The sequence below is a fragment of the Poecile atricapillus genome, chromosome 2 (genome assembly GCF_030490865.1).
Source record: "Poecile atricapillus isolate bPoeAtr1 chromosome 2, bPoeAtr1.hap1, whole genome shotgun sequence".
NCBI lineage: Eukaryota > Metazoa > Chordata > Aves > Passeriformes > Paridae > Poecile > Poecile atricapillus.
This window is the reverse complement of record NC_081250.1, coordinates 987532-999726: the sequence shown is the minus strand read 5'-3', so window position 1 is coordinate 999726 and position 12195 is coordinate 987532. Positions and strand designations below refer to the sequence as shown.

Here is a 12195-nt window from a genome sequence, read left to right as displayed (position 1 = left end):
AGGGACCTTAAGGCCCATCTGGTGATGGCACATTTAGTTTCATTTTAGTTTCATTTTAGTTTCATTTTAGTTTCATTTTAGTTTCATTTTAGTTTCATTTCCTTTTAGAAACTGCCCTGAAGGCGCTCCAGGTCAAACCCTGGCGTGCCCAGGGCGGGTATTTTCATCCAGGAGATGCTGGCTGCAGATTAGTCCTGATCAGAGCTGAGCCCCAGGACCTGCTCAGCTCCCTCAGTTCCTCAGGAACCAAATCTTCCCTGGAAAAGTGGCTGTGCTGTTCCCAGCACTAAGGACAGGTTTGCCAGTTCACAGTTGAGTGATTTATTGGCATTTATTTGTACCCAAATAAATCAGCTCCAGCGGTGTCACTGCCATGGGTGATGTTTTTCACCACTGCCTTCACCTTCTGCCTTCTCTTGGCATCTCCCTGAGCTGTTTCCTGCTCTGAAACACCAGGAATTGGGTCTGTCACACCCAACACCAGCTCAGTGTCTGCTTCAGGAAACCATCCTGGCTTTCCAAAGCTGGGGTTTCTTTATAATCCATGAAGTCCAGCATAACTTCCAGTCTCCTGATGGATTTTTCCCAGCAGAACGCTGTGGTTTAGATGAGCACAGAATCCAAGACTCCCAGCAGGATTGGGGGGTGTGAGAGCCCTGGCCTGAGGTTTGCCCAGGTGGAGGCAGCGCTGCAGAGCTGCTGCTGGGGGCTGGAGGGTTCCTGACCAGGGAAAATGTTATTTATAACAGGGGAGAAAGGACAGAAATGACTGCAGCTGCTCTGGGCCTGCTTGGAATTGGGGGATACTGAGGAACCTCGCTGGAATTTGTTGGATCATTGGTGACACCTTTGTGTTTGAGTGTTCCAGGACAGGATTGTTGTGATTTTGCATTTTGAATGGTGGGGAGCAGCAGTTTTCTGCCTTCAGACACTGAAAAGCTGGAGGGGGACTTTGGGCAAAGCCTGGAGGGACAGGACACAGGGAATGGCTCCCACTGCTTGGATGGGATATTGGGAAGGAATTCCTGGCTGGGATGGAATTCCCAGAGCAGCTGTGGCTGCCCCTGGATCCCTGGAGTGCCCAAGGCCAGGCTGGGACAGTGGAGATGTTCCTGCCATGGCTGGGGTGGCTCTGGATGAGCTCCAAGGTCCCTCCCAACCCAAACCAGTCTGGGAATCTCTGAATTCCCTGTAAATACCCTGGGTGTCCCCTGGCCCTGGCACTGCCCAAGCTCAGGTGGCCACCTGGAGATTCTCTGGGGTTTCACCAACATTCAGAGCAGCTTCAGGGCCAGCCTGAATGAGGAATTTGGGTCCTGTTTGTTCCCTGCTGGCCCCTGGCTCTCCTGCCCAGGGCAGCTGCAGCTCTGGGGTGGTTTTGCTGTGCTCACTGCTGGGGAGGTGTTGCAGCAGCTCCTCAGCCCCACTTCATGCCCTGTTGGGAAAGCCACTTCAGGATATTCTGATTGAGGATTTCCCTTGCTGGGGTAAAAATAGAGTCTTAACGATCCTGGAGCCTTACAAGTGCAGGTGAAGAGGACATCTGGTTTATTCTCTTGATAACGAGGGAAAGTGTAGACATTGACTGATTGCATTTGTTGCCAAATAAAATGCTGAGCCCTCTGCATTTGGGTCAAGCAGGAGATGTTGATTTAACCTTTTCTGGAGAGGAGGAAGCAGCTCAGGGTTGTATTCCTGCCCAAACAAAGCTTCGTTGTAGTTGTAGATACTTTTCTGTAAGACCCTTGGACAAAAAGGCTTGGTTTGAAGGTGGTTTTTGGGATGCAGCTGCTGCTGATGGATGAGGAAGGAGCTGCTGCCTCTCCATGCAGGTTTTGTTCCAGGGGTTGTTTACGTTCAAGAGGGAGAGTAAAGACAAGGCTGGTCATTGCCTTATTGCTTAATCTATTTCTCTTAATGGATTTTCAGCTGATGACTCTAATCCCAATGAGAATTATGGAGCTGTTTCATTGAATGATGTTTTAGTTCAGCTTAGCCTGCTAAATATCCCTGGTTGGGGATCTGGGGATGAAGCCTGGCCTGGTTCACGTTGGCTGCAGCTGTGGCAGGGCAGGTGACACAGGGAGCAGAGGGACAGCTGGCAGGGACAGCTTTCAGGGCATCCAGCCTCACAGAGCCTGGAGATGCTCCTTTATTAGAGGGGAAAAGGAATGGTGGGAAAATGTGGAATATCCTGAGACCCTCAGGGGTCATTGACCCAACCCCTGGCCCTGCACAATCCCCCCTGAGCATCCCTGGGAGCTCTGGCAGGGTTGGGAACGTTCCCTTTCCCTGGACAGAGCCTCAGAATGGGATTCAGATCCAGCCTTTGCCCACCTTGGTGCCAGAAAACAGAAACCCTTCTGGCTTTTTGAGAGGAGCCCAAGATGGGATCTACCAGGATCCTCTGGACATGGAGGATGGATTTTTGGAGTGCTTGCTCTTGCCTAAGCTGCTGGTTCGTGGTTGAGGAATAGCTGGACACAATTCTGTCATTTCTAAAACAGTGCAGGAACACGGCTTTACTTTCAAAAGATCCTCCTGGGTACATTTCTCTAAGTGCTCTTGCCTCATTTTACTTCTGCAGGGAACAGAAACAGCAAAGCTTTTCAGATTTCGTGCCTGTTGGGGTTTTTTCACGCACAGTTGCAGCTTTCCTGAGAGCTGTTACTCAAAACTGAAGGTGAAGGGCTCTGGGAGGCCGAAGGTTTGTGTTTGCTCCCTTCTGGCTTCAGCTCAGCATCACCTCAGAACTCTGGATTTGTAGGGTGGAGGTGGCATTAGGAGGATTTGTGTGGCTTTTCCCCAGCAAGGGGAGTTGTAGGAATACAGAAAGAGAGAACAAAAAAAAAACCCCAAACCTCTGTCAATTCATAAATCCTAATGTTTGAAAGAGGGAAAAGCCAGGTGAAGATACATGGAAAAAAATTCCTGGTGAAGGTGGGCAGGCCCTGGGGAGGGTGGGGAGGGACTGGGATGGAATTCCCAGAGCAGCTGGGGCTGTCCTGGATCCCTGGCAGTGCCCAAGGCCAGGCTGGAAGGGCTTGGAGAACCCTGGGATGGTGGGAGATGTCCCTGCCATGGCAGGGCTGGGATGATCTTTAGGATCTCTCCATCCCAACCCATTCTGGGATTCCATGATTCCATGATTCCATGATTCCATGATTCCATGATTCCAGTGCTTGCCTTTGAGTACAATCCCAATCAGAGGCTCTGCAGACTGAGAGATGTGATAAATCAAACATACAAGTGGAGGAGCTCACACAGGCAGGGGCCAAACCAGACAAGCCAGGCTGGAAGAGGGAACATGGAGAAGGGAGGTGGTTGTGGTTGATGTCTGAAAAGTCATCAATGACAGGGAAGTTGTGAACAGGAGGAGACAGTTCTGTTTTTCCAGGATGAGAATATGGGTCAGCAAACAAAAATAGCAGCAGCAGCAGCTGAAAGCAAACGGTGCTGGGTGACTTGGGAGAGGTTTCTGCAAAGCTGTAAAACAGCTTCTGCCAGCAGTTTGGGAACTGGGGGATTGGAGCTTTGATTTATTTTACCAGGAGCTTGATCAGATATTGGAGGAGAAGCCCCCAGATGTGGAATCTCCATGGCTGGAGATGCTCAGAGTAAGACTGAGCACACCCTGAGCAGTCTGGTGTAGCTGGAGTGGGGGATTGGGGTAAATGACCTCCCCTCATTTGGGGGAGTGGGTGGGATGGGTTTTTTCTCCTGGTTAGGAATTCTATTTACTTTTATTTATTTTTACTTATTTATTCTATTTACTTTTTTATTTATTTTTATATTTAATATATTTATATATTAAATATATATATTTATATATATTCAATATATTTCTATATTAAATATATATTTATATATATTCAATATATTTCTATATTAAATATTTATTTATATATATTTAATATATTTATATATTAAATACATATATTTATATATTAAATATATTTAATATGTTTATTTCTATATTAAATCTATTTCTATACTAATTATTAAATTTATAATTGAAATTTAAATTTATAAAATTAAATATTTCTATATTAAATATATTGAATATATTTCTATTTTATATATTTATGTACCCCTAATCAGGGATTGGTTTCAGGAAGCCATGGGAGGAGCTGTGGGCACCCCTGTCTGCAGAGGGTGCTGCAGGTGTTTCCCTCCCAGGTGTGGATGGATCCATGGCTGGAGGCTCCCTTTGGGCTCCCTCCAGCCTGTGACAGCTCGGTGTCCCCTGAGGGGTGGCCCTGCAGCCCAGGTCACACAGATCCAGAATGGATTGGCTTGGGAGGGACCTTAAAACTCATTAAATTCCCACCCCAGCCATGGCAGGGACACCTCCATCCCACCATCCCACCATCCCTCCTCCATCCCTCCATCCCACCTCCATCCCTCCATCCCACCTCCATCCCTCCATCCCTCCATCCCACCTCCATCCCACCATCCCACCTCCATCCCACCATCCCTCCTCCATCCCTCCATCCCACCTCCATCCCACCATCCCACCTCCATCCCACCTCCATCCCACCATCCCTCCTCCATCCCACCATCCCTCCTCCATCCCACCTCCATCCCACCATCCCTCCTCCATCCCACCATCCCTCCTCCATCCCACCTCCATCCCACCATCCCACCTCCATCCCACCATCCCACCATCCCTCCTCCATCCCACCTCCATCCCTCCTCCATCCCACCATCCCACCATCCCTCCTCCATCCCACCTCCATCCCACCATCCCACCTCCATCCCACCTCCATCCCACCATCCCACCTCCATCCCACCATCCCACCATCCCACCATCCCACCTCCATCCCACCATCCCACCTCCATCCCACCTCCATCCCACCATCCCACCTCCATCCCACCATCCCACCTCCATCCCACCATCCCACCATCCCACCATCCCACCTCCATCCCACCATCCCACCTCCATCCCACCTCCATCCCACCATCCCACCTCCATCCCACCATCCCACCTCCATCCCACCATCCCTCCTCCATCCCACCATCCCACCTCCATCCCACCTCCATCCCACCATCCCACCATCCCACCATCCCACCATCCCACCATCCCACCTCCATCCCACCATCCCACCTCCATCCCACCATCCCACCTCCATCCCACCATCCCACCATCCCACCATCCCACCATCCCACCTCCATCCCACCTCCATCCCACCATCCCACCTCCATCCCACCATCCCACCATCCCACCATCCCACCTCCATCCCACCATCCCACCTCCATCCCACCTCCATCCCACCATCCCACCTCCATCCCACCATCCCACCATCCCACCATCCCACCTCCATCCCACCATCCCTCCTCCATCCCACCATCCCACCTCCATCCCACCTCCATCCCACCATCCCACCATCCCTCCTCCATCCCACCATCCCACCTCCATCCCACCATCCCACCTCCATCCCACCTCCATCCCACCTCCATCCCACCTCCATCCCACCTCCATCCCACCATCCCACCTCCATCCCACCATCCCACCTCCATCCCACCATCCCTCCATCCCACCATCCCTCCTCCATCCCACCTCCATCCCACCTCCATCCCACCATCCCACCTCCATCCCACCACCATCCCACCATCCCAGGCTGCTCCAAACCCCATCCAGGCTGGCCTTGGGCACTGCCAGGGATCCAGGGGCAGCCACAGCTGCTCTGGGAATTCCATCCCAGCCAGGAATTCCTTCCCAATATCCCATCCAAGCACTGGGAGCCATTCCCTGTGTCCTGTCCCTCCATCCCTTGTCCCCAGTCCCTCTCCAGCTCTCCTGGAGCCCCTTCAGGCCCTGCAAGGGGCTCTGAGCTCTCCCTGGAGCTTCTCCTCTCCAGGGGAACATTCCCAGCTCTCCCAGCCTGGCTCCAGGGGCAGCCCCAGCTGCTGTGGGCACCTGTGCCAGGGCCTCACCAGGGACAGGAATCATTTCTTGCAGTGCAGAAATCATTGGGACATCCCAAAAAAGTGATTTTCACCGTCAGAAATAGGCACGGTGAGGAGAGGAGATGAGCACAGACGCGCCAAGCAGCGCAGAGAGGAGCAGGCAGAGAAAATCCCTGATGGCAGAGCTGTGCCTTGGAGGGATGAGTGGAGGATGGCAGATGGAAATGTCCTTCCCTGTCTCCTTGAATCCCCTTTCCCTGGGGAGCGATTCCGTGTTGGTGCTGACTCAGCTGGGCCGGAGGAGCCGGCTCGGGGCACAGCAGCTCTAACAAAATGCCTTTCAAAGATCTTTCAGAGCCTTCTTGCTGTGCTTGGGGGAGCAGGCAAACTGAAAAGTCTCTTAAATAATTCCTGCAGCCTAATGAACAAATTTGATTAAGGTTTGGCAGCTTTTCCTAATATTCCCTGTAACTAGGAAATGTTCCCAGTTCTCTGCTCTGAGAACAGCCTCGTAATTAAACCATGAATGAGAGCAAATGTCCTGATGAGCACAGGACAAATGAGGATTAAACCCCAAACCTGTCCTTCTGTAATCCCTGGGGGATGGTGCAGGGTTGTGTGTTCTGGAATGTCAGAGACAGAGCTTGAATCATGGCCCCTCAAGAAGGGAAGTTCTCACCCCAGCTGCCCTGAATAAATATTTAAAAATAATTAAAAATTAAAATTAAAATTAAAAAAAAAAAATAATAATAATAGTAATAATATCATGGAATGGAATGGAATGGAATGGAATGGAATGGAATGGAATGGAATGGAATGGAATGGAATGGAATGGTTTGGGGGGGTTGGAGGGACCTTAAACCACCCCTGCCATGGCAGGGACACCTCCCACCATCCCAGGCTGCTCCAAATCCCATCCAGCCTGGCCTTGGGCTCTTCCAGGGATCCAGGGGCAGCCCCAGCTGCTCTGGGAATTCCATCCCAGCCAGGAATTCCTTCCCAATGTCCCATCCATCCCTGCCCTGTGGCAGTGGGAGCCATTTCCTGGGTTCTGTCCTGGTTTTTATTCACCTTCTATTAAGCAACATGAAATAACATGAAATTCATGTTGTCGTTGGTTCAGAAACATGGAAACTGCTGGAGTTCAAATCCTGAACCTTTGGATGTTGTGGGATTTGAGGAGCACTCCCTGATCCTGGGAATTCATGGCAGAGGTTTAACGTTGGTGCTGAATTAGCTGAAATAATTAATGACAATTAATGACAGCAGCTGGGAAGCCACCTTGATGCTGGGGATATTTGTGACTGGTAGGATTCCAAATGAAGCCGTTCCCTGGAGCAGGGAATGGGCAGGAGGGTGTTTGTCAGGAGAGGGAACTGCTGGCAGGGCTGTGGGTGGAACTGACAGGTGAGATGAAGATTCAGGTTTATTGAAATGCAGGGGAGGAATCAGGTAGAGAGGAGCCAGTACAGATCAGCTGCAATAAAAACGGGTTTTCCAGGTGAACAGACACAAATCCCAAGAGTTTTACATTAAAACAGGTGCTCAACCTCTACATTTTGCTGGTTTTCCTCCTTTGTGTGCCCAGGATGCTCAGCCCAACGCTGCAAAGCTGGAAAGCCAGATGGGCTGGAAGGGGTTAAACCAATTCAGGGGGGAAAAAATGTTTCTCCTGAACTTAGCCTGGAGTCAGAACATAAAAACAACAACCCAAAACTCCGGTGGGAGGGAGGCACAGGGTGATTTTATTTTCCCGAGCCATCCTCTGAGACGCTGCTGTCAAGTCTGACAAGCAGGAAAAGGAGGAATAGGAGCAGTGATTTCCAAAAGATGTGAGAACAGGCTGTTTACTGCTGGAATTGTTACCCTGGGCTTGTCACAATCTGTTGCAGGGTTATAAAAAGCAAGGTCCAACACGGATCAGGCTGGATTTGAATCCCCAGATGACAGGGGAGATGCAGGAATTGGTGCTGGGCTGTTGGCACAGGATCCTGCCTGAAATTCCAGCGCTCCAGGAGCTGCAGGGAAGGGAGCTCAGGGCAGTGTGTGCAGCTCCACCGTGGCCAAGGAGGGGCTGGCAGAGGTTTCTGGGGAAGCTGCTTCTTGTTTGTTCCCTGCTGCTGCGGGACTTTGGGGATTTGGGGAGAAAACTGCTCCTAAGGGAAGGTTTTGTTGGGCTGGAGGGCGGTGCTGGTGCTGCTGTGGTTGGACACTGCTTTGGTTCTGTATTTTCAGAGGACACAAGGAGGAGATGCTGCTCTCCTGGCCCTGGGGACAGCCTGGCTGTGTTCACTGTCCCCACCCGGTGTCACAGCTCAGGTGACAATGGCCAGGATGGGAAATCACTGGGAAATCACTGGGAAATCACTGGGAAATCACAGGGAAAACTGGCACTTCCTGCAGCTGAACCTGAGCTTGGTGCTGTAACACAGTGTGATGGGATCTCCATGATCCTGCTCTCCTGGGAATCTTGGAATAGTTTGGATGGAAAGAGGCATTAAGGACCATCCCATCCCAGCCCTGCCATGGCAGGGACACCTCCACTGTCCCAGCTCCATCCAGCCTGGCCTTGGGCAATTCCAGGGATCCAGGGGCAGCCACAGCTGCTCTGGGAATTCCATCCCAGCCAGGAATTCCTTCCCAATATCCCATCCAAGCAGTGGGAGCCATTCCCTGTGTCCTGTCCCTCCATCCCTTGTCCCCAGTCCCTCTCCAGCTCTCCTGGAGCCCCTTCAGGCCCTGCAAGGGGCTCTGAGCTCTCCCTGGAGCTTCTCCGCTCCAGGTCCCTCCTGAGCTGTTGGATCCAGGGCTGGGAGCTGGGACCTTTCCTTCAGCTGCTGGGAATCCTCCCTGCTCCCTGAGGCTCCAGCTGTGGATGTGGGCAGGAGAAAGGTTGAGCAGGAGCAGCTGTAACAACAGGGATAGTTGGGAACAGAACCCACTCCAGGAAAAGTGTCAAACCTGGAAGAGGTCAGAACTTCACCATTAGCATTCCAACAATTTATTGTAACAACTTGAAAGATGAGAAGGTTTGCTATGTAAATTAAACCATGGGTTTTCTTCACCTGCTGGCTGGCTTTTCCCACTGGGATAACAGGAGAAATTGGAATCTAACAGCATCTGGATGGACCTGTCCTGTTGCAGGGAAAATCTTTCTTCCTGCAGGTATTCTGAGGTTTAGGAAATTTTCCACTAACACCAACCTGTGCTGGTCTGTCTCCTGCTGCTGCTGTGTTGAATAACAAGAAACTAAAAAAATACATCTTTAAAAACAAATAAAAAATCATAAACTTACAAATCTCCCTTGGTTCCCCCAGCCAAACCAGAGGAGCCCAAAGCAGCCGAGGCCGTGAGTGGGAACGACATCACAGCTCCTCCCAACAAGGAGCTCCCTCCCAGCCCCGAGAAGAAGACCAAGGTAGGAGCTGTTCCCTGTTGGAACATCATCTCCATGGGTTCCACCTGCCTCCTCTTCTGCTTCCTCAGCTGTGCCAGCCCCAGTTCTGTTCTCTGAGCTGCCCTTCCCCTGCAGCAAACCCATCCTAAGCCATCCACCAACAGAGCCCGTGCCAAACTCGGACACAAGTGTTGAAGTGACTTCCCTGGCTGCTGCTGCTGATTGCAGCGGTAGTAAACACGTAGTAAAGGTGTAGTAACACCTGTGCTCTGTGAGCTGTTCCCTGTGCTTGCAGGGTCCTGCCCAGGCCCCTCTGGCTTGGCAGCTCTGCTCTCAGGAGCTTGCAGCACTCAGCAGAGTCCCCCTGAGTGTCCCCAGTGCTGCTGGGGGGGCTCTCTGCCCTCTGCCCATGGAGCTGATCCGCTGAGGATTGGGAGCGCAATCCCCACGGGCCCCGAATTGGAAATCCACAGCCTGGGGATTGCACAGAGCTCTGCATGTCAGGAGCACCCAATTGCTAATCCAGCTTTACCAGCCATTCCTTCTGGTGCTTTCCATGCTGCTGAAATAATCCTGTTGGTTTGGAATTGAATGGCAGAACCCCCCCAGCACTGGGGGCTGCTGCTTTTTGGTCTTTGTTGCACTCAGAAAACAGAAAGCTGCTTTTTTTAATTATTATTATTATTATTTATTATTATTTATTATTATTGCTATTATTGCTATTACTGCTATTATTATTATTATTATTATTATTATTATTAATTGCTATTCTTATGATTTGTTTCCTTTAAAAATATCACTTTTCTGTTGTTGCAGCTCAATGTTTTGGTTTACAATGCGCTATTTTTTGTTGTATTTCTTTGGTTTTATCCTGGATTTTGCTTTTTGGCCCAACCCTAAAGCCTGCTGCATCCAGCTCCGCTCCAAAGCCGGCAGCAGCGAAGGCCAAGCCCTCGGCCACCACCAGCCCCAAGCGGCCGAGCTCGGCCACCCCGGGCACAAACAAAAAGCCCACGAGCCCAACTGCAGGTCCTACTCCAGGCAGCAGTTCCAAACGCCCCGGCACCAGCAGCACCCGTCCCTCCACCTTAACTCCAAAAGAGACTAAACCAAAGGTAAGGAGTGCCTGGCTCTGGGGAGCAGCCAGGGCTCGCTGGCAGGGACATTCCTGTGCTCCTGTGCTCCTGTGCTCTGATCAAAAATGGGATTTGGTGTGTTGGGAGCAGCTTCCCGGGGATGGCATCGTGTCCCTGGCACTGAATTGTGTCACCACAGGGGAGAATGGAAGCTGAGTGTGGTGCTGAGATTGTCCTGCTGAGCTGCTGTGAGTCAGGGATCCCAGGCTGGGTTGGGCTGGAATGGAACTTCAATCCCATCTCATTCCAGCCCTGCCATGGCCAGGGACACCTCCCACTGTCCCAGCCTGGCCTGGGACACTGCCAGGGATCCATGATTTCATGGGAATTCCATCCCAGACCCTCCCCACCCTCCCATCCAGGAATTCCTTCTGTATACAGCTCCTAAATCCAGACAAGAACATGGGAATCCTGATTGGAGACCTTTGATATGAACAGTGAAGAAAAACAAATCCATGTGAGCGCTCCACATTTCCCACCTCTGGTCATTTTATGATGTCTGGTCACTGCAGAACTGCACAGAGAGGACTGACAACACTCAGAAAACGTTGGGGATTTGGAATTCCCCAAAAGAGAGGGTTCATGGACGGTGTTGCACGTCCAGACAAGCGGGGAATCCCCGTGTGTTAGGAATGGGAGGTGTCCCTTGAATGTGCCCTGTGTTGTCATCTTACAGAGCAGAGGACTTCAACTTTAAAAGGGAACATCAAAACCTATTTCAGAAGCTTTCACTGGTGGCTGAGCACCACCACTGCTGCTGAATTAAGCTCAAATTACTGCATTTGAGTGTCTTTTAGACCTAACTAAAAATAACAGAAGGCAAAATGAAAGCCCCAGTGTAAATGTGCACTTTTCTCTGAGCTGCTGACTTTGGTTTGGTTCAAGTTTTTGTATCATTCCGAATCCCTTTTTGATAAAATAATATTTATTCCCTTGCATTAATTCAGTATTTTCATACTTCAGGCAGTTGACAAACAAGTGCCTGACCAGGGCCAGCAGGAAAGAGTTTTCCAAGTGAGGGATGAGCCACAGCCACCCAATTTTCCTGTCCCCAGTGTTTTAACAAATTCCAGCTTAGGGAGCCTTCCTGCTCCTGGGGGATGGGAATCTTGCTCAGGAGCATTGCTGGTGTTCTGATGGTTCCATTTTATCCAGAAATCAAAACCTCCTTCCCAGCTCCACACATCAAAGCTGAGCCAGCCCTGGGTGGGACCTGCTCCTCGGCGGGGTCTGTGCTCCGTGTCCTCCTCCACACCATCACTCACTTCTGCACGTCTTCATTATATTTTAATTGCATTATAATTTCAGCAGTGCCAGGCTTAATTAAGTGTTTAAGAATTCCAGCAGCGATTTCTGTTCATTTCAGCCTGTTTTGGCCCCTCCCGTTCCCGCTGAGCGCGGCGCTTCACTGGTGACATCCCGGCCGTTCTGACGCCTCCTGCTCCGTTTCAGGTCGCGGATGCGAAGCCCGCAGAGAAGAGAACTTCCCTCTCCAAGCCTCCATCCTCCACCACTCCTAAAACTCCTTCCAGGAGCTCCTCTGCTGCTCCCCGGACCACGGCACCGTCGCCGGTGACGGCAGCGGCCGCTGCCAAAACCACGGCGGCGACTCCTCCCAAGAGGCCGACGTGTGAGTGCTCCCTCCTTTTCCCTCCTTTTCCCTCCTTTTCCCTCCTTTTCCCTCCTTCTCCCTCCTTTTCCCTCCTTTTCCCTCCTTTTCCCTCCTTTTCCCTCCTTTTCCCTCCTTTTCCC

At 51.1% G+C, this 12195-nt stretch overlaps 1 protein-coding gene across 8 annotated transcripts in view; it reads left to right on the top strand.

The window, feature by feature from the left end:
• Nucleotides 1-12195, top strand: part of MAP4 (microtubule associated protein 4) — a 145785-nt gene that overhangs the window by 112937 nt on the left and 20653 nt on the right. For all 8 annotated transcript variants that reach the window (XM_058831475.1, XM_058831474.1, XM_058831469.1 and 5 more), the window contains 3 exons: nt 9228-9328; nt 10210-10422; nt 11896-12073. In XM_058831475.1, coding sequence (XP_058687458.1) covers nt 9228-9328; nt 10210-10422; nt 11896-12073 — 492 coding nt within the window. The remainder of the gene's footprint in view (nt 1-9227; nt 9329-10209; nt 10423-11895; nt 12074-12195) is intronic.